This window comes from Callorhinus ursinus, unplaced genomic scaffold (assembly GCF_003265705.2).
Source record: "Callorhinus ursinus isolate GAN/ISIS: 27379988/994484 unplaced genomic scaffold, GSC_fseal_2.0 scaffold7, whole genome shotgun sequence".
NCBI lineage: Eukaryota > Metazoa > Chordata > Mammalia > Carnivora > Otariidae > Callorhinus > Callorhinus ursinus.
This window is the reverse complement of record NW_027397069.1, coordinates 62148907-62171972: the sequence shown is the minus strand read 5'-3', so window position 1 is coordinate 62171972 and position 23066 is coordinate 62148907. Positions and strand designations below refer to the sequence as shown.

Sequence of the window (23066 nt, the reverse complement as noted above, 5' to 3'; positions counted from 1 at the left end):
AAGAAAAAAGAAAGAGAAAAAAGAAAGAAAAAAAAAGGATAAAAACAAAAACAGAACAATACAAAAAAAGCAGAATGTGATCAAATATGATCAGGCTAGTGCATAGATCAGTGCCACACACTAGATTTTGGGCGTATTTTGGTCTGTTAGAAAAAAGTGATTCCTAAAATTTTAAAGGAAGAAAGACATATATGTACAAAATAAGGGTTGATACAATGAAGGGATGGAAGATGACTGTAAAGATGAAAATTATAAAAGATTTTATAAAAGGACTTGGTAAGATAAGTTGTTTGAAAAAAGAAAGAAGATTTAAGAAAAAAAAAAAGGAAAAAGGGAGAGAATGTGATCAGGCAGGAGACTAGAACAAAGCCATACACTAGTGATTTAGGGTATATTTTGATCTGTTAGAAGAAACTGTACCTCAAAATTTTAAAGAGAGAACAACTTATATATATATGCCAAAAATAAGGGTAACTACTATGAAGGGATAAAATATGACTCTAAAAATGAAAAATAAAAAATGTTTTGTTTTTTTTAAAAAAAAGGGATTGATAAGATGTTGGTTGAAAAAGGGAAAAATAAAAATAAAACAAAAACAGTCAACAAAAATTCACTTTGATAAAATAATGAATCATGGTAAAAAAAAAAAAGCCATGAATCTATGTGCAGTATTCCCCTAGCGCTGGAGTTCTCCCATTCTCCTTGATCGATCAACTTGGTCTTGGCTTGCTGGCTGTTTGTGCTGATCTTCTGGGGGAGGGGCCTGTTGCTGTGGTTTCCAAATGTCTTTGCCGGAGGCGGAATTGCCCCGCCCTTGTCGGTCCGGGCTAAGGAAGCTGCTCCGGTTTACTCTCAGGAGCTTTTGTTCCCTGCAAGCTCTCGGTACAGCCTTGGAGGACCAGGGCAAAAATGGTGGCCTCCCAATCTCCACCCGGAGGAGCTGAGAACTCGGGGCCCCGCTCCTCAGTGTGCCCCCAGGGAAAAGCAGTCACTCCCGTGTCCCCGGTCTCCGGCCGCACTCCGTTCTCACCCAGCCTGTGATCGAGCGTTGCTATCTCTGGCACCCGACCCCGCGCGGAGTCTCCAAACCCAGCAGATCCCTGCAGTGCGTTCCCGCACTGCTCCTCCCCGGGAAGGAAGGGGAGTCTCCCCGGATCTGCCGCCTGCTGGGTCCCTGCTGGAGGAGCTGTGCCCCGACTGGGCTGCAGATCACAGTTTATGGCCACCCCGAGCTGAGAGCCCGCGACTCTGCTCCGTCTCTGCAGCCGGCTTCCCCACTCTGATACCTGGGAGCTCTGGTGCACTCAGGCACCCCCGGTCTCTCTGTGACCCCAAGGGTCCTGAGACCACACTGTCCCGGGAGGATTCCACCCCCCGCTTAGCCACTGCAGCGACGTCCCTCCGCCGAGCCAACTTCTAAAAGGTCCGATTTTGTGCTCCGCGGCTCTATCACTTGCCAGAAGCGGCCGACGGAGGCCCCTCCCCCGCCGTCTATCCTCCCGAATATCGCCTCGGATTCACTTCTCCGCACTCCCTACCTTCTAGTAAGTGGTCGCTTCTCTCCTCAGAGAGTTGTTGCTACTCTCCTGTTCGATCTCCTGTTGAGTTCGTAGGTGTTCAGAATGGTTTGATCCCTATTCAGCTGAATTCCTGAGACCAGACGAAATCTAGGTCTCCCACTCCTCCGCCATCTTGCTCCGCCCCCCCTGCACATAAGCTTTTAATGGCTTCCAATCCCACTGTGAGAAAAAGCCAATGGCTTTAAAATGGACCATAAAGACCTCTGATCAGAACCCCTCTTCTCTGGTCTCACTTCTTACAAGTCTCCACATCTTCTAGACTCACACTAGCCTTCTTCCTGGTCCATCTGCCTGTGACACTCTTACACTCCTCTCTGATATCTTCATAGCTCCTCCTGCTCCTTCCAGTGTTTTCCTCAAATACTGCATTTTTTAGTGAGTCTTCTCTTAGCAACTCTCTTTATTCCTGTCTGTGCTTTATTTTTCTCATAGCACTTTCCATCTCGTATACTGTATTAACTCATTCATGTTATTGTGTTTTCTGTCTCTCCATATTAGAACATAAGTTCCATGAAGGCAGGGAATGTGTCTGTTCTATATATCTCTGTATATCAGAATTTAGAACCGCCCCTCACACATCATAGTGCTCAATAAATATTTGTTGAATGAATGAACGAATGACTCTTAGAGCACACCCCAAATCTCTGGTTTTGAGATAGGATAAATTCAGTGATGGAAAAATTTACACTGGTATGTCTTATATATCACTCAGTGTATTACAAAACATAGTTAACCACTCAAACATTTTGTTGACGTGAGTTAGATTGAATAATTTCTTGGCTTGTGCTGTTTTGATGATAACCTTTACAACCTTAGAGTATGTGTGAGTTTTATGTAGTACAGAGGGATCATCTACTTATTTGTAGTTTGCAGTCTTAAGGTATGGGACAGAACTGTGAAATTGTGTGGGGAAACATGGAAAGAATGTTCTTAGGATAGAAAAATGCAGTTGGTAAAGTGTGTGTAGTATAGAGGACTCTACGTATGCATCTGTATGAATAGCATATTTAGAAGGAGAGTGGAATATGTTAATAGTTTAGATTGGTGCTGTTAACTTTTTTGTGGATGTATTTTTGAAATCCAGATAATTATTTGCTCACCCTAGAAAAAGTTGTATGCACTTCAAAATTTTATGTATACTTTAGGGTATTTATGGAATTGAAATGGGTACCCACAACGGTTATGTAGACTACTAGGTAAGCCTTTTGGTATGGATGGAATAAGTTACCAAGTGGAACATGTTGAGTCTCTGATAGAAGATTTTATAAGAGCTGAAAAGTTCAATTTTGACATAATGTGTTAATCAACACATATTGATAAATGTAAACTTGCAAATTATTTGTAAAATAGATTGTTAGGACAGAGAATAGTTTGATGTGTTAGGGAATGGGCAGTGTTGAAGAAATGGTATTAAGGACAAGAATGTACAGTACTCTGATTCTAGTAAACCACTTGGCCATTATAATCAAAGGAGAAATAGTAGGTTGCATATAAAGTTGTAGGCTGAGAAAGAATATGAGAAATCGGTCAAATCCAGCTTCCCACCTCTCTCAACCCTGATTCTTTGAGAAGAATGAAGCTTCACTACTTGGAAATAAAGATATTAATGATTCTAGATAGTTTATCTTTTAAAATGATACTCATTTATTATTTAAGGTTAATACAATGTCAAATTCAGAATTTTGTGTGTGTGAAATTCATCTAAATATGCTAAAGTAACATGGGAAACCCCTGTGTTGAAAATGTCAAGGCTTGAAAGCTAAATAGATCTTTAACTGTATCAAGTGTATCATCAAGTTCTTTTTCATCATAACAACTGTGAAAAACAAATTTTTTTCAGAAAAATAAAGTATAACCTTACTATAGCATTAGATGTTACTCAGTATTCCTTGGTTAATTTTTATCTTTACTATGAAGGAGCTTCAGAATCTGGCTTTCAGAGTGGTTTTTATGTTTTTATGACAATTTTACATGTGGATAATAGAATATGGGTAAGAAGGACATTTTATGCATATTTTACAAAAAAACTGCAGATGCAAAATATTCTAACTTGAGCACACATTTTCCCAGTTTTTCCAGATTCGTGATTATAGCCTACAAGCCATCTTAAGAAAGGTCTGCACACTCCAAATTCGACATAAGCATTTGCCAAATGAATTAAAGTCAACACACTTCACAATATATGCTAATGTCCATATCCTTTTCACCAATAAAATTGGCCTCAGAAGTTAAAAAAGAAAAGAAAAAGATAAGACAACTGAATGTTGACTGTATATGTCATAGCAGGGTTGGATTTCATCTTAAACCTTGTGTTTGTTATTTTTCCATCACTTCTTGCTTTGTAGGAGTGTCGTGGTACCTGTTAAGAAGCCCCCTCCAGGTAGTTTGGCTGTAACCACTGTGGGAGCCACTGCTGCTGGAAGTGGGCTGCCAACAGGCAGTACATCTAATATATTTGCGGCTACTGGAGCTACACCAAAAAGTATGATTAATACAACAGGTATTGTCCTTATATATTTTTGTGATACCTCATCTTTTTCTTTCTGTTTTCTATATCTTCATTTTTCTGCTTATTTGATCTTAAAAATTAAAATACCCTATTCATTTAGGATTATCATAATCTTTAAGAAGGTTCTACTTTATGATACTACCTTTCAGAATTTGTCTGTACTTCTAAGACATTTTTTAGTGGTCATTTTAAAGGACACTATTGGTTTTTGTTTTGAGTCTTCTCAAAACTCAGTGCTATTTACTTTCAGAGTTAAATCAGATTGCTGAAAGGTATTTGGGGAGCAAAACCAAAAGATAATTTAAACAGTGAAGTTTGATATGTAAAAATTAGTAAATGGTATCAAGAATATCACTAAATATGTTAGTGATAGAAAATAGATTTAGTGTCGTTTCCTGGTAGAATCTCAATGTATATTTTTTGCAAAATCCTCTTAAGGAAAGGCAGAGCTCCCCTAAGAACCTTGACGATATGCAAGAACCTCAACTTGATGGGAAAAAAAATGCATGCGAATAAGAACCATTATTTGACATTGAATTAATTTATGTACTTAGATTACAATCGTATCCAATTCATTGTCCAACATTTTCCTAATGATGCTAGGAACAGAAAATTCCAAACCACTAAAATTTCAAAAGCCTGCCTAAAATAACCTTTATTTATGTAAATTTCCAGAAATGTTCCTGTTGATTATTAGCTAAATAAATCCTTACCCAAATCTTTGTGATTTCCATTTTAGGTATTTATACAACGCAAGATGATCCCTGACTTTTCTTCCCTGACTATAGTAGCCTTCTCTTCTCCAAACTGTATAGCCTTGAACTTTTCCATCTATTATCATTACTTAGATTCTTCCCATTTTTATTAATTTCATAGCTCTTCTATGTGCTTTCTGTATCTATCTTTTTTACCATACCACCTGAGGCTGACATATCATGAACAACACATTTATGGGGTTGTAGTAAGTAGAATATACTCTATCAAGCATATTTATAGTAGCAATAAACATTATTGATGGCATAACATCCTTGGTTTATCTATATTATAAATAAATATATCCAGCTTGTTTGAAGACTTTAAAATTTTTCTATACAGTTTATAATCTTATTCTTTATATTCATTCTGCTTTCTAGAAATAGAAAATATTTTTCTTTTACCAAAACTTCTATCAAAAAACATGTTAAGATTTCTTAAATACGTGAGTGTAGTAGAAAGAAATCTGCATTTAGTGTCTACTGAATAATTCCTTATTTTTAAGAGATAGGTTAAAGGAAAATTAAATTTCCCCTTTTTTATCTTCATGTGAAACAAGTTATAATATTTTCTTATATTTTCTATTTTATGAATTAATAGATATAGGAAGTGATATAGCAAGAAGTCTAGTGATAGTTAAAAGTACATAATATTACAGTGGAAAATAAAATGTAAGTAATTAAACATCCTCCTCAGAAACATGTACAGACACACCTACACACACACACACACACACACACACACATTTTGTATGCCAACACCTAAACTGGACACATTGTCCAGTTTAGATTTTGGCAAATAGATGCTATATAAGTGTTGCAGCAGAAATCTCAGTGAGCAGTTCAGTTTTGTAGGAATTAGTGTGAGATAAGATAATATTCAGGAACACTAGATGTCCCTCAACTCCACAGCTCTTTAATATACTTACATGGTGTATTATAGAAAAAGTCTGTTCCAAAGTGGCATCTTCATATCATTGAGGAGAACTCATTATTTTAAAATCAGGTACAATTATATTCATTATAGCCCTTCTTAAAGCATTCATTTTATCAAAATAAGTATTTGATGCTCCAGTGCCACAAGTTTATGCTGTTTGTTGTAAGTTGTATCTTAGATGGTGAAAACTAAAAATATTACAATATAGCAATAAAAACAAATTTTTCACATCTAAATTGGAATTGTTTTATCAGCCTCATTTTATCTAAAATTATTTTCATTTGTTGATGTCTTTTATTTATACCCCATTTGTACTATGTAATTCTGTTAGATTAATATAAGTAAATCAACTGGATTTTAATACAACAGCTATTATTTATAAAGAGTTATTAGCATACTGATGGCAAAATGATTTTTTAATTGTTGAATTCTGTTTTGAAATTCAGATGAGTAAATCTTCAAAATCAGATAGTAATGATATAGTGAATTATTTTGTTAAATAAATTTATTTTTAAGGCTAAAAATTATTATTTTGGGAACAGGTGCCGTGGATTCAGGGTCCTCCTCCTCTTCCTCCTCTTCTAGTTTTGTGAATGGTGCTACCAGCAAAAACCTTCCAGCTGTACAAACTGTCGCCCCAATGCCGGAAGACTCAGCTGAAAACATGAGGTATACACTACTACCTGTTTATACTCATTTTACAACTCCATCCTCAAACACAGTGAAACAGTACACGGTAAATGCAGAGGTATAGTTAAGAATTCTTGAGAAGGGCCAATTATGCATTTTGTGACTGCATTTCATAATTGTATCGTTCTGGTATTTTTAAAAGTCACCCACTATATTTCAGAGCCTAAACAGAGATCTTGAATGATGTTCAGACATAACTCTGCTGAATTTGTCATCCATTGTCCTATAGCATGTTACTGTTTCCAATAAAGTAAAAAACATGCACAAATGATAACATGATAACATTGTGCATCTTTGCAGTGGTGATGAAAAGTTTAAAATACAGACTTTCAAAATAAATCTGCAAAGTTATATATAATATATATGTAATTGTATAAACAAACATTATCTTTTTTATCGTGCTGAATAGATAAAAATTTATGGTAGCACATCACAGAGCATTCCTAGAACAGACTAGTCCACAGTCTTAAATTACATACACAGGTGTGTGTGTGTGTGTATTCACATTTTAAATTCAAGAAGTACACAAATAACAGAGTATAAAAGCTCAGTTTAACAGTGAAGACACTCATGTTACCATCACCCAAGTCAAGAAATAATGTTCCAAGTACCCCAGAAGCCCCCACGTTGTGTTCCTTTTCCTGTCAGTAATCTTGCTCCTCTCCAGATTCATAACCCTGACTTTTAATATGAGGGTAGCTTTGTCTTTTTTGAATTTTATGTAAATGAAATTGCACAGTATGTGTTTTTTTGTCTGTAGCGTCTTTTGTCCGGCCTTGTTTATGAGATTCATCCATGTTGCATATAGTAATAGTTTATTTTTATTCCTTTGTAGGTGGATACTGGAATTTATTAATTTTACTGATGATGGGCATTTGGAACTTTCTAGGTTTAGACTATTACAGATAATGCTGGTTTTTACACAGTGATGCTGCTTGTATATTACTCTTGGGTGTACCACACATTTATTTGCATGCATATCTGATGGGTAAATAACATGGAGTAGAATTGCTGATTCATTTAATTGTGCATGTTCAGTTTTATTAGATAATGCCAAATAGTTTTCCAAAGTGGTTATGAAAGTTTAGTAACTCAGCAGCAACATATGAGAGTTCCTGTTTCTTCATATCTTTAATGGTACTTAGTACTGCCACTCATATTTTAGCCCTTTTGGTGAAAATATTTTATTGTATTTCTAGTTTGCATTTTCCTTGTGACTAATGGGGTTGAGCAACTTCTTACAGATTTATTGGTCTTTTGGTTTTATTCTTTTGTATTTGCCTGTTGAAATCTCTTTCCCATTTTTAAAAATTGAGTTTTTCTTCTTATTAGTAATTTTTAAGGTTCTTTATGCATTTGAAAATGGTCCCTTTGAAGATTTTATGTTTTATATATATCTTCTCCCATTCTGTGACTTTTCTGTTCATTTATATGAATCTGTTTGGGTCCACAGAAGTTGTAATTTTACTGAAACTCAATTTGTCAAGTCTTTTTTAGTGCTTTTTTGATTGTAGATGAAATTTTTGCCTACATTTCCCCCACCTTATCTCCTGGCCACTTTATTGTCTTTTATATTTATATGTACAGTCCATCAGAATTGAGTTCTGTGAATTTAATGAGGTAGGAGTAATACGGATGTCAGGATGGCCCAGCATCATTTATTTGAAAAACTCTTCCTTCCTTCCATCTCTGCCACTTTGTCACAAATCAAGTGCCCCCAAATGCTGGATTCTGATTTGCCACTCAGTTCTGCCTCATTTGCCTGTCTGTGTTTCCTTGTGCCACACTGTCATAATTAGGTTTAATAAAGATGAGTATCTGGTTGAGTAAGATCTTTCTACCTTGTCCTTTTCTTTTTCAAATAAGTCTGAGGTACTCTTGATACTTAGCATTTCTATTTAAAATTTAGAATCAGTTTGTCAGTATCCATATTAAAAAAAATCTTGATGGGAGTTTTAACTATAATGGAATTCATAGATCTATTGCAACTGAAGATCTATATTGCATCTATAGATCTCCTTCAATACTGAAATTTTCAAGCTATGAGCATCATATATTCTTTCCATTTCTTTGTTTTTTCAAAATTTTTCCTAGTAACAATATTCCGTTTTCTAGGTAGAAATATACATGTTCCTATTTCATTTATTCTTAGGATTATTTTAATATTTTGTATTTGTATCCTTTTTTTCTAGTTAGTTTTCAAATCAGTATTATTGAGACCATTTATTTATATTGTTTCAACTCAGTAAAAATACTCATTTTGAGTGTATATTTTAATGAGTTTTGTTCCATTTATGTACCTATATAACCACCCATCACCCCAGAAAGTTCACTTTTGCTCCCTATGTAATTCATTATCTTTACCTCAGGCAAACACTTATGTACTCTTTAATACTATAACTTAAATTTGACTTTTCTAGGGTTTCATATAGATGGAATCATACAGAATATACTTTTTTTTGTTTCTATCTTCTTTCACTCAGATTCTGAGATTCATCCATATCTTTTTGTTTTCTGTGGACATTTAATATTCCATGGACATCTGAGTATAAGTCTTGTTTTGGACATACATTCTTGGGTAAATAACTTAGAGTAAAATTCCTGGTTGTATAGTAAGTATATGCTTATCCTAGTAAGAAACTGCTATTTTGCAAAGTGGTTGTATTATGTTCTTGTCAACAATGTTAAAAGTACCGTTTTGTTCTCCATTCTTGTCAACACTGGTATTGTTAATGACTGGGTAAGCATATCTCATTTGGTTTTATTTTCCATTTTCCTGATGATTAATGGTGATAAGGTTTTTTTTTTATGTGCTTATGGGCCATTGAAATCTTTTTTTTTGATCTTTATTTATTTATGTATTTACTACCGAACCAGTTTTTAAATTGTTAATCATTTACCTACATACCACTGTGTATCCTCCTTCCTTCCATCTCTTCCCTTTTTTCCTTCCTCTCTCTCTCTTTCTTTCATTTTTTCATTTTTTCTTTTATTTTCTCTGTCTTCTAATTTTTTTAATTATTATGTTATGTTAATCACCATACATTACATCATTAGGTTTTGATGTAGTGTTCCATGATTCATTGTTCGCGTATAACACCCAGTGCTCCATGCAGTACGTGCCCTCCTCAATACCCATCACCAGGCTAACCCATCCCCCCACCCCCCTCCCCTCTAGAATCTCAGTCCATCGTCTCTCATGGTTCGTCTCCCCCTCCGATTCCCCCCCTTCATTCTTCCCTCCCTGCTATCTTCTTCTTCTTTTTTTTTTTTTTAACATATAATGTATTATTTGTTTCAGAGGTACAGGTCTGTGATTCAACAGTCTTACACAATTCATAGCACTCACCATAGCACATACCCTCCCCAATGTCTATCACCCAGCCACCGCATCCCTCCCACCCCCCAACCACTTTGCTTTTTAAAAAAAATTGGCTTGTTTTTCTTATTGAGTTGTAAGAGTTCTTTATATATTCTGAATATATATCCTCTGTCAGACTGCATAATTTTTCTCTTCCCTTTTATATTTTTATTTTGTTAAAAGTGTTAAGAATAGCAACTTTCTGATTTTGATAAAGTTCATTGTTTCAGAAAATCTTTTCTGTTACGGTTTGTGCCTTTGTGTCCTAAGAAATCTTTATCTACCCCAAAGTCATGAAGATATTCTTACATTTTCTTCTAAGATTGTAGTTTGTAGCTTTTATGATTAGGTCTGTGATCCATTTTCACTTAATTTCTATGTATATGGTTGGAAAAAAGTTGGGGTTTGTTTTTATTCATTTTTATATCAGTTTTTCAGCATAATTGAATTACCTTAGCACATTGGTTTAAAATCAGTTGACCACCTATGTGTGGATCTATTTCTGGACTCCATACTGTTCCATGATCTATATGGCTATTCTTATGCCAATACCCTACTGTCTTCATTACTGGAGCTTTATAGTAAATCTTCAAAGCAGGTGGTACAAGTTTTCTAACTCTGTACCTTTCTACAGTTGCTTTGATTGTGCTAGGTTATTTGCATTTTCTTATAAATTTTAGAATTTGCTTGCGCTTGACAGTTTCTAAAAAAAAAGATGCTGCAATTTTAATTAAGATCGTGTTGAATCTTTAATTAAATTAAGGAGAATTGATGTCTTAATAATATTGAGTCCTCCAATCTATGTACATTGTCTATATCTATTCATTGAGATCTTTAACTTCTCTCAGCAACTTACTGTAGTTTTCATTGTAAAGGTCTTATGCTTGCTTTTGTCATTTTTAGTATTTTTTTCATGTCTTTGATGATATTCTAATTAAACTTTTTACTTTAAATTTCCAATTTTGAATTAGAAGCCAAACAAAAAAGAGTCAATACTGTATGTCTCCATTTATACAAAATGCAAATAAATTTATCTTAACACAGAGAAAATTGATGATTGCCTGTGTCAATTATATCTCAGTAGTGCTAAAAAAATGAAAGATGTTAATTGGGTGTTTATTGTGTCTAGAAAGACAATTTATTTTTGTGTATTTGACTTTATGTCCTGCAGCTTTGCTTGATCCACTTAATTTTAGTAGACTGTGGTAGTTTAGAAGTTTTCTCAACTCAATAATTATAATACTATCTGTAGGTTCCTTATTATTTTCAATGTGTAAGATAGTGTCATTTGTAGTTTTAGTGATATTTATCCTTAAGTGTTTGAGAATTCACCAATGGAGCCACATCTAAATGGAATTTTCTTTATGGGAGAGTTTTAAATTACAAATTAAGGTTCTTTAATGGATAAGTGAGTATTCAGATTTCCATTTTAGGGAGGTTTGGGGGTTTTTTGCATCAGTTTTGGTCATTTGTGACTTCTAGGAATTTAACCATCTAATCTAAATTGTTGGATTAATTGCCATAAAGTTTTTATATTTTATTACTTTAAAATATTTGTAGGGTGCCTGAGTGGCTGAGTTGGTCAAGCATCTACCTTCAGCTCAGGTCGTGATCCCGGGCTCCTGGGACGGAGCCCCACATCGGGCTCCCTGCTCAGCGGGGGGCCTGCTTCTCTCTCTCCTTCTGTCCCTCCCTCAGCTCTTGTTCTCTCTCTCTTGCTCACTCTCTCTCAAATATTTTTTAAAATAAAATATTTTTAGGATCACTAATGATGTTCTGTCTTTCATTCCAGATTTTAATTTATGTCTTTTTCTCATTTTATCATTATTAGAATAGCTATTGATTTTTCAATATTAGATTTTTTCCAGAAATTAACTATTAGCTTCCTTTATTTTTTTTCTGTTTTCGATTACACTGAATTCTCTTATTAACTCCTTTTCATTATTTGAGGCTTACTTGCTTTTCTCTTTCTAGATTCTTAGGATGAAAACTTAGATTAGGAGTCTATAAGGTATGGCCCATGGGCTAAATTGCTTGCCACCAGTTTATATTAAAAATAAACTTTTGTTGGCATATAGTCACATCATTTGTTTATAATTCGCTTATGATTGCTTTCACATTACAGTGGCAGAGTTGTTGTAACCTCTGTATAGTATTGTCTAAAAACTTAAAATATTTACTATCTTACCCTTTAGAGAAAACATTTGCTGAACCTTTGCTTAGATCATTGATTTTAGATCTTCTTTTCTAATACGAGCTTTTAAAGCCACAACTTTTCCTTAAAGGAGTGTTTTACCTGTATTTAACAAATTTCATTATAATGTTTTAATTTTCATTCAGTATTTTTTCTACATTTCCCTGTAATTCTTTTTTGACTCGTAGGTTTTTCAGAGGTACATTTTGAAATTGACCTTTTCTCAGTTAAACATAATGCTGTGAGATCCATCCAACTTGTTCAATAGGTTCTTCCATTTGTATTTCTTAGTAGTATTCCATGGTATGAATATATGACAGTTCATTCAACCATTCACCCATTAAAGGACATTTAGTTTTTTTTTTCCAGTTTTTGGCTTTTATGAAAAAAAGCTGCACTGAACATTTTTTTTTTGTAATCGTAAGTTTTCATTTCTCTGGAATAAGTGCTCGAGTGAGATTACTGAGCTTTATGGTAAGTACCTCATTAGTTTTATTAAAAAAAAAAAAAAAACTTCTACCAGCAATGTATACATAGTCCAGTTTCTCTTCATTTTTAATCTTTTTTTTTTAATCATTCTGGTAGATAGGTACTGATATTTCATTGTGGTCCTAATTTGTGATGTTCTAATGGATGATTCTGAACATCTTTTTCTGTGCTTTTTGTATCAGTATTGAAAGGCTTCTCCATTGAAATATCTGTTCATGTTTTTTGCCCATTTCATAATTGGATTGCTTTCTTAATTTTAAGCCTTGAGAGTTCATCATATTTTCTAAATACTAATCCTTTTTCAGAAATATGCTTTGGTTTTCTTGCAGACTGTGGCTTCTTGTTTCCTTTTAATAGGGTCTTTGGCAGAGGAAAACTGCATTTTTGTTGTAGTCTAACTTACCATGCTGTCATGTCTAAGAATTCTTACCCCCTCTAAGTCCTAAAGATTTTCTCATATGTTTTCCATAAATTTCCATGGCTTCATAAACAGTTTCACTTTTAAGTCTGTGACCCATCTTGAGCTAATTTTTATATAAGGTGTGAGTGAGATTTATATTGAGGTTTATATTTTTGAGTATGATTGTTCAGTTGCTCAAGCACTATTTATTCAAAAAGCTATTCCTCCTTATGAGGCATGGTTTTAAGGTATTTTAAAGCCAAGTCTAGAGTGGCCTTTATTCCTGGGCTAATTTTGTCACACTAAGAAAGTGTGCTGGGATTTCTCCTGAATGCTCAGTGTATTTAATGAGGTCTTTCCATTCTGGCTGGAAGGAACACAGAAACTTCTCAGTCCTGTGTGAGCTATGGGAAATGTTTGTGTTATAGCTCCTTCATAATTGCTCTTTCCTCAGAATTTGTTCTAATTCTAACCTTGGGAGCTTTCAGGTGTCACATACATAGATTGTTATTCAGGCAAAGACTCTGATTATTGGAATTATTTCTCTTTATAACTCTTTCCTCTTGGGGATTCTGTCCTCCAAATTCTATTCGTCTTGGCCTGCCTGAACTATGGTTTTAGTGTTGTCAACTCAGAATGGTTGCTGGATTCTGTCTTTGTCCTAATAAGGAAAATACCTCCATGCAAGAAACCTGAATGATGGTGGGAATCATTTCATTTTTTTTTTCTTTCCTTGGGGTTTATGGTCTTGTGCTACTTGTGTTGTCTGAAAATAGTTGTTCTCTGTATTTTGTATAATATTCTAGTTAATAATGTGGGAGGTAATTCTAAACCATCTTATTCCTTCAAGGTGAAAAATTGAATTTGATATTTTTATGTTGTAAATTATTTCTTTTATAAATTTCATTTTTTTAAATTATGTTATGTTAATCACCATACATTATTACATCATTAGTTTTTGAGGTAGTGTTCCATGATTCATTATTTGCGTATAACACCCAGTGTTCCATGCAGAATGTGCCCTCTTTAATACCTATCACCAGGCTAACCCATCCTCCCACCCCCCTCCCCTCTAGAACCCTCAGTTTGTTTTTCAGAGTCCATCGCCTCTCATGGTTCATTTTTTAATTGTTTGAAGGCATATATAATTCATTTTGGTATACTGAACTAATATCCTAAAACTTTTTATTTATAAATAAATTTATTTATTTATTTATTTATTTATATCCTAAAACTACTTATTATTCCTAATTATTTATCTATGATTCTTTCTAAATAAATATGTACATACACAGTCATTTCATCTGAGAATATTGACAGTTTTATCCCCTGTTGTAATCTTTACACCTTTTATTTCTTTTCCTTGTCTTATAGTACCACCAAGTACCTCCAATGCAATTTTCTATAAAGGTGGTTAGAAAAAGCGTTCTTTTCTTCATCTCAGATGGAAAGCTTTGAACATCATTAATTATGATGCCTCCTACCTATTTACCATAGATACTTTTATCAAATATAAGACATCTCTTGTGTTTATAATTAACCAAGAGTTGCTGTGATTATGTGTCTTGAATTTTATTGTATTTTTTATTTAATTTTTTGCATACTCCTTTTTCTGCTAAATGTGGTCTATGACATTGATTTATTTTTTAAATGCTAAACAAATCTTGAATTCCTAGGAAGAAATCAACTTGGTTTTTAATTGTAAAAGCAGTTTTTTCCTCTGGAAGAGTTTCCTATGTAAGATTATTGGGGTTTTTTTCTAAAATATCTGGTAGACTTCACAGGCAAAGACATCTGATCCTGCATCTCCTCTTTTGGGAAAGTTTTTAAATTAAAATTTCAATTTAATAGGTGCAGGTCTCCCCAGATTTTCTATTTTGTCTTGTGTCAATTTTGGAAGGTTCTGTTGGCATAAAGTAGTTCATAACTACTCTCTTATTCCTTTAACATTCCTGTAATCTGTAAGAAATTCCCTCCTTTTTGTTCCTTAATATTCATTATTTGCATTTGCTTTCTTTTTAGCTGTTTTCCTTCCTTCCTTCCTAGTCTTGGTAGTGAACAATCAATTTTATTCATATTCCTAACGAAACATTCACTAGAGAGAAGTAACAAGAAACTGTGAGGTTGAGGGTTATACATTATTATTAGTATTTTATCCTTAATGCAGTGGTTCTGAAACACCCACCTGCCACCTGTAACAGAGTCACATGGAAAGCTTGTTAAAGCACAGATTGCTGGGTCCCACCCCCAGAGTTTTGATTCAGCATATCTGTGGACTGTGAGAAGTCCCAAGATCTGTGGTCAGCAAACTGGAAATTCAGGAAAGCCAGTGTATATTTCCAGTCCAAATCTAGAAACCAAACTGGAAAAGCTGATGGTGTAAGTTCTAGTCAAAGCTGGCAGACTCAAGACCCAAGAAGAGCCAATGTTTTTGTCTGAGTCCGAAGGCTAGAAAAGATCAGTGTTCCTGCTCCCAACGGTCAGGCAGGAGGAGCTTCCTCTTACTCAGCCTTTTGTTCTATTCATGTCTTCCGTTGAATGGATGAGGCTTATCCATATTAGGGAGGTCTAGCTGCTTTAGTCAGTCTTCCCATTCAAAATGTGAATTTCATCCAGAAACACCCTAACAGACAGACCCAGAGAAGTATTTGACCAAATATCTGTGGACTCTGTGGTCCACTTAAGTTGATGCATAAAATTAACCATTACACTAAATGGTCTTGATGCTGCTGGTCCTAAGAAAACACTCTGAGAAACAGTGTTTTAAGTAATCATCCTTCAGATGGCAACATTAATTCTTAGTTTATGTAAGTCCTCTTCCTGGACAATGCATGGAAGTTAGTATAGTTTAACTTCATTTACCCCCAATTTTGCAAACATACTTGAACACATGTATACATGTTTGTGTGCCTGTAAAATTTTAAACCCCACAACAGAGTATAATTACCATTTTGTTCATCAGCGTCTATTTAGATTTACCCAAATGTTTATTTTTTGTTGCTCATCATTTCTTTCTGAAAGTCTGATTTCCATCTGGTATTGTTTTCCTTCTTTTTTTTTTTTAAGATTTTATTTATTTATTGTGTGTGAGAGAGAGAGAAAAGAAGCAGAGGGAGCGGCAGGCAGAGGGAGAAGCAGAATCCCTGCTGAGCAAGGAGCCCAAGGCAAGACTCGATCCCAGGACCTTGGGATCATGAACTGAGCAAAAGGCAGACACTTAACCCACCGAGCCACCCAGGCATCCCCATTTTCCTTCTTCTTAAAGAACACCTTTTAGTATTTCATTTGGTGTAGGCCTGCCACTTATGAATTCTCTTAGTTCTTATTTGACTAAAACTCTTTGAAATTCACCTTCATTTTTTTTTTTAAGGATACTTTTAGCCAGTATAAATTTTAGGTTGGCAGTTGTTTTCTTTTAGTGCTTTGTAGATATTATTCAACTGTTTTTGGCTTTTGTTTCTCTCTATGCTTTCTTTACTTTTTGTGCCTTTAAAAAAAATAACTTCCAGTCTTTTTGCTATTTAAGACTATTTAAGACTCCCCTGTCTTCCCTACCATTGCTATCTGCTTTTAAGATTGTCTGTATCTTTGGTGTTTAACAGTTGTACTATGATGTACTCAGGCTCTGTGGTTTTTCTTTGTATTTATGTAGTGTGGGCTTTGTAGAGCTTCTCAAATATGAAATTCAATGACTTTTATTAGTGGCTAGAAAATTCTTAGCCATTACTTCTTCAAATGTTCCTTCTGACTCATTCTATTCTTTTCTTAGGACTTGAATTATACATATATCATATACATATCATATATATTTCTTTATTATCTCTTTATGCATATTCTCTCTGTGTGTCTCTCTCTGTCTCTGTCTCACTCTCTAATTCTGAGTATTTTTTAAATCTTAGTCCACTTTGCTGATTCTCTCTTCAGTTGTTTCCAATCTTCTATATTCTTAATTTCAATTTTTTGGTAAGTACTAGAATTTCCATTTGATTTTTTTATAGTTTTTCTCTCCCAATTGTCTATCTTGTCCATAATTTTCAAGAATATATGAGAAATAGGTACTCTAAAGTCTTTGTTTCATTATTTGGCTTCTGGACTATCTGTATGATTTTGTGTTTCTCTTGGTATTTGATAATATATTTTTCTCTACTTTAATGTCTTTATTGTTATAAATGTTTTTGTTCTAGTGTGAAGAACCTAGTATATGAAAGCATATAAAGGTACAAAATGGTGGATTTTTCCAGAAAAAAAAATTACATTGCCTCTGGTAGGCACAAACAATTCTAGATGACATAATGTAGTCAAGGTTATGGGGCTAGTCTTTTTCTAGTTTACCATCCTCTAGGGTGTAATTCTTCAGGGTCCCAACTTGAATCATAGGAATTTTTCTAAGCTCTCCCTGCCTTTGGTGGATCCTGAATTTCAGTTTTTCCCCATAAGTTTGTTAAAATTTTGTTCAACTGCTGACTCATTGAACTGCTTCTTCTAAACCATGTCCATATGAGGAAAATGGCCCAAATGCCAAAATCACTTCTTTTAGGATTTCTTTTTAGGGATCATGGTCAAATAATTGGTCCTTATGTTAACACTCCATTGCCCTTAAAGAGGTATTTTTGTTTTGGCTTTGTTTTTGTCTAGTTTTGTTCTCAGCAGGAAGATCAGCTGATTACTAACAGTCGAAATCCAAATTACGTTTCTAGAGCTAGTTTGTTTATTATCCTAAATTAAATTGAGTATAAACATTGAAATGGCTTAGTTTTCTTTTTCTTTTTAATCACTACTTTCAACTAGATTATGTCATATCCATTTATTTTGTCCCTTAATTACATCATGGAGAAATTTGATTTTCTTGTAATCTTCAAGTTATAAAAAAAAAAATTAGTCAAGGGGCGCCTGGGAGGGTCAGATGGTTAAGCGTCTGCCTTTGGCTCAGGTCCTGAACCCAAGGTCCTGGGATCAAGCCCCACATCGGGCTCCTGGCTCAGTGGGGAGCCTGTTTCTCTCTCTCCTGCCTCTTTCCCTACCCATGCTCTCTCTCTCTCCCTCTCTCTGTGTCTCAAATGAATGAATGAATGAATGAATAAATAAATAAATAAATAAATATTACCCATAATTTAAAAAAAAATTAGTCAAGTATTATGTAAATTCTAATATGTCCTCCAATAAAAACCTCTTCAGTTCCTTTCTCTGGCTCTCTTCAGATTAGGGTTTTAATGACAATTCTCTTTCCTATCTTTTCTTTAAACTTATCTATAATTTTATTTATTTTTTTAAAGATTTTATTTATTTATTTGACAGAGAGAGAAAGAGAACACAAGTAGGCAGAGCGGCAGGCAGAGGGGGAGGGAGAAGCAGGCTCCCCGCTGAACAGAGAGCCCGATGCGGGGCTCCATCCCAGGATCCTGGGATCATGACCTGAGCTGAAGGCAGATGCTTAAGCAACTGAGCCACCCAGGTGCCCCTATAATTTTATTTTTAAAGCAGGGTTTTCTTAGTGTGTCAGTGGACCCAGCTTTTTTTTTTTTAATCAATTTTACAATGTGTACTTTAATTGATGGTTCTATATAATTTACATTTAATGTTATTATTGATACGGTTGCATTAATATCAGCTTGCTACTTGTTTTCTAAAAACTATTATTTTTCATCTTTTACTTTCTTTTTCTACCTATGCCTTCTGTTGGATTGAAAGAGTATTTTTTATATCATTTCATTTTCTCTCCAATATTGGCTTATTGTTTATTTATCTTTAAAACACTTTCAGAATTGCCCTAGAGTTTACAATATAAATCTTTAATAAATTATTACAGTCTTTAATAGTATTATACTGTTTCATGTGTAGTATAAGATTCTTATAATGGTTTACTCTTAATTATTCTTTCTCATCCTTTGTATTAATGTTGTGTTTTACTTCCATGTGTCTTTTTAAGAAACAGCACATCACTACTATTTTTTGCTCTGTAATGTCCAGTATCTTTACAGCAATTAAAACTAAGTGAATATTATATTTACTCTCAGTTGTCATTTCCAGCACTCTTAATTTGTTTGTATAGATATAAGTTTATGTCAGATATTACTTTCCTTATACTTGAAGAACGTCTTTTAAAGGTTCATGTAGTGCAAGTCAAATATATGAATTCTCTTAGTTTTTGTTTCTTTGGAAAAGTTATTTACCTTCATTTTTGAAAGATTTGGGGGTTGTTTTTTTTTTGGCAAAGTATAGCATTGTGGGCTGATTTTTTTTAAATGGATTTGAAATAGCCACTGTCTTCTGGCCTGTCTACTTTCTAGTGAGAATGTCATTCTTACCTTGTTCCTCTTTGTGTAATTAATCTTTATTCTCCAATAGCCTTCTTCAAATTTTCTCTTTATATTTAGGTTTCAGTAGTTTATTATGTCAAATATAGGTTATTAATTAATTTTTGTTCTACTTGTTTTCTGAGCTTCTTACAACCATGGTTTGAGGAACTTTATCATTTTTGGAAACTTCTTACTCATTATCTCTTAACATACTTCTTCCCCATTTTCTCTCTGTTCCTTGTATTAGTTTTTTATAGCTACCATAATAAATTGCCAAAAATTTAACAGCTTAAAACAATACAATTTATTATGTCATAGTTCTATAGGTTAAAAGTCCAACAGGCCACACTGGGCTAAAATCCCAGTGTTTTCAGGGCTGCATTCCTTATTGGGGGTTTGGAAGTAAACCGGGTTCATTCAGATTGTTGGCAGAATTCAGTGCCAAGCAGCTATAGAATGATGGTTCTGTTTACTTGCTGGTTGTCATTCCAGGACTGCCCTCAGCTCCTGGAGGCATTTTTCTAGTCCTTGCATATGACCCCTACATTCAGGACCAGTGACAATGTATCATATTCTCCTCACACGTGGGACTTCTCTGCCTTCCCCTTCTGATAATAGCTTTTATGCCTTTCTCTTCTGCTGTATCTCTCTGACTCCACTGAGAGAGTTTTATGCTTTTTAGGGCTCATATGATTACACTGGGCCCACCTACATAATCCAGGATAATCTCCCTATGTTAGTGTTCAAAATGTGAATTTCATTTTTAGAGTCCCTTTTGCCATATGACATAGCCTACTCACACATTCCAGAGATTATGCTTTAGGGACCTTTGGGCAACCATTATTTGACATACCACATTTCTACTTCTGGGATTTTAATGACATTTATGTAAGACTATTTGATACTCTTCCATAGTTCTTAAGTGCACTTGCAAACACACTCTCTTCTCTCTCTGTCATTATATACATATTCTTTTATTCTTTTTTGTTTCAACATGCCTGTTTTTATTGACCTAACTTCAAATTCATTGATTCTTCCTTAATTTTATTGAGTCTATTGATAAGCCTATTGAAGGCATTATTATCTCTTTTACTGTATTTTTTATTTCTAGCATTGTTTCTTTTTTACAGTTTTTTACTTTGTGCTAAAAATCCCCATCTGTTTATGCATGTGGACTTATCTTTTTAACTATTAATTAACTCTTAATATGTTAATCATAGTTATTTTAAATTCTTTGATAGTTCTAAAACATGGTTTATCTGGTTCTCGCTTCGGCAGCACATATACTAAAACATGGTTTATCTGTGATTCTCATTCTATCGGTTTGTGATTCTGACTTTGTCAGTTTATCTGCTTTGTATGTCTTATACGTTTGGGTTGAAAGCTGGACATTATATAGAGGATAGTAATAACTGAAATTCATGGTATTTATTCTGGAAATGGGCTTGCCTCTTATGCTGGGCCTTTAATGCTGTAGGTTAAGTCATTCTACCCAGGAGTTGAGCTAGGTTTGTGTTTTCTTGTTTTAGTTACTCTCGGTGCACCACATGCCTTAAATTCTTGTACTTGTTCCTTATCTTTATCTAGGGGTTGGTTTGTCAGATGTTTAACTCAGTGTTCCCTATTCTACCCTGATTTTTAGGCTTTCCTGTAATCCAGCATTTTAATGAGGTTCTCTGCACTGTGGCACCTTTTACAATAGTAGTCTGCTGTTACTTGTTATTGGGTACTTGCAAGCCCGGTGTTCGGTGGATATGGAGTTGTTTCCTGTTGTTTTGATTCAAACTTGGTTTTAGGCAGGTATTGTCCTGGGTCTTGAAAGTCATATTTTCCGCTGATCCTGCCCATTTCCAAGTGGTTGGAGAATCTCTGATTATTAGGACTCAGGATGTTTTCTGTCCTCCCTCAGAATAGAGATCTTTCTCCAGCTGCAAAAGACTCTCTCTGGTACCCTGGAAGTGACAGGGTTTGCTGTCCTTTTCTAAGATGTAGAAGGCCTTTGTTCCATAGAGGTTATAGGGAAGAAGGAGCAGGCAGGGCTTTGTGTCTTTTCTGCAGTAGTCAATGTTCCCCTCCCTTAGCCTGCAGCAGTGAAGGAAGTTTCTCAGTTCTCCATGCTGCCCCCAGTCTCTCTCATGAGTAATGGTGAGGTTTGTGGAGAAGAGCCTGCAAATTACTGCAAACTCCCCTTGGGCTTGCAGCTCTGAAGATTTTATTCTCTCACGTTAGCTTACACTTCGACTTGAGCAATTTAGTAAAAGTATTAGCTGATTTCTTCTTACCAGTTTATGTGGTACGCATTGTTTCTTCCTCCTCCATTCTGCCCCAGTGAAGGAAGTTCTTCATTCCTTCTTGTCTGTCTGTCTTCAGATTTCAAGGCTAGTTGGTTGCCCTGCAACCTCAGCTCTCTGATGAGTCCTAGCAGCGTTATAATTCTATAGATTATCTGTCTTCTTCTTGTGATTAGTGTAGGGGTGACCATTTCCAGCTTTCTGCATCTTAAGTGGAAGTTCTCTATTTTTTTTAAAGTCTGAATTCCTAACTCATGATTTTTCAGTTTGTATTTTCAAAAAATATCGTGTGAACCAAGTACTATACTAAAAACATACATCAACAGACTACAACCCCAGGAAATATTTTCTCAGAACACTGTATACATATAGTTTATTGGAGAATGTTCTCAATCACATCACCTATAAGGAAGTGAGATGGAAAGATTGGTCCAAGGAAGAGTGATGCAATTGTAAGGGAAGCCGTGGCCATTCTGTGGGAAAGCTCTAAAACTGGAAAGGCCCTGACATATCCTCAACTGAATCAAGGGAGCTGGGCCTTTCTATCTCCTCCTTCACTAGTGTTTGAATGCAGAGTGTTCCTGGTAAGGTGACTTAACTTCTGGCAAGACAGGTCCCTTCCTGGGGAGGGATTTAACTGTGAGCCACTACCCAGTGGTCCTCCTAAGATCTCGTGAGAACAAGGGTCTCTATCCTAAAGGGGGATCTCGGTACACCACCATACCTACCATGTTAAAGTAATTTTTATCATATATTACATTTGTTATTTACTAGGAAAAGTTTTACTATTTCAACTTTTATATCACCTATTTGAAATACAATTAGCCTTACTCTTTATATCACCAAGTCTCTTGTTCTGTCTCAGTTAAATGACATATATCCTGATTTTATAGTTAATTTTTATATTTTATTTGACTAGTTGACTAGAAAGGAGGAATTTTTCCATTTCAGTTTGTTTTGTTTTCTTTCTGTCTAAAACACATCTAATTAACAGTTTCCCAACATACACTTCATAAAAAGCTTTTATACTTATCTAAAGACATTCCAGCATTACGTTTCCTAAAACTTGAAAAGTGTGTATTTGGAATTTAGTTTACCATATAGAGTAAACTTCTTACATGCAAAAGAATTCTATTTAGGTTTCATTTCTTAGTCTGCTGTAAGTTCATCTATTTTCTTCACCTGTACTCATGTACTTGAAAATGTATGTCATTCTTTTAAAAAAGAAAGAGAAAATGTCAGTTTTTAATTTAAAAGATCATGAGGAAGTTAAGTAAGCAAGAATTTTTTTCAGCTTCATGTTTTGATTAGTATAACATAAAAAATTATATTTGAGAAAAACTGTTTAGTAGTATGTCATAGGATTACAGAATCTGACATTCAGGATGCATTTACTCATCTAATCTGTTAAATTATATTTCAGGGATGACTGGGTGGCTCAGTTGGTTGAGTGTCCGACTCTTGACTCTTGATTTCAGCTCAGGTTATGATCTCAGGTCATGAGATCGAGCCCCTGTTCGGGCTCCACGCTAAGCATGGAGACTGCTTAAGATTCTCTCTCCCTCTC

General features: G+C 34.7%; 1 protein-coding gene across 10 annotated transcripts in view; it reads left to right on the top strand.

The window, feature by feature from the left end:
• NBEA (neurobeachin) overlaps positions 1 to 23066 on the top strand; it is a 686692-nt gene that overhangs the window by 279055 nt on the left and 384571 nt on the right. For 9 of the 10 annotated variants that reach the window (XM_073894686.1, XM_073894681.1, XM_073894680.1 and 6 more), the window contains 2 exons: positions 3926 to 4080; positions 6321 to 6447. In XM_073894686.1, the coding sequence (XP_073750787.1) occupies positions 3926 to 4080; positions 6321 to 6447 (282 nt within the window). The remainder of the gene's footprint in view (positions 1 to 3925; positions 4081 to 6320; positions 6448 to 23066) is intronic. The other variant, XM_073894682.1, reaches the window with a different exon arrangement.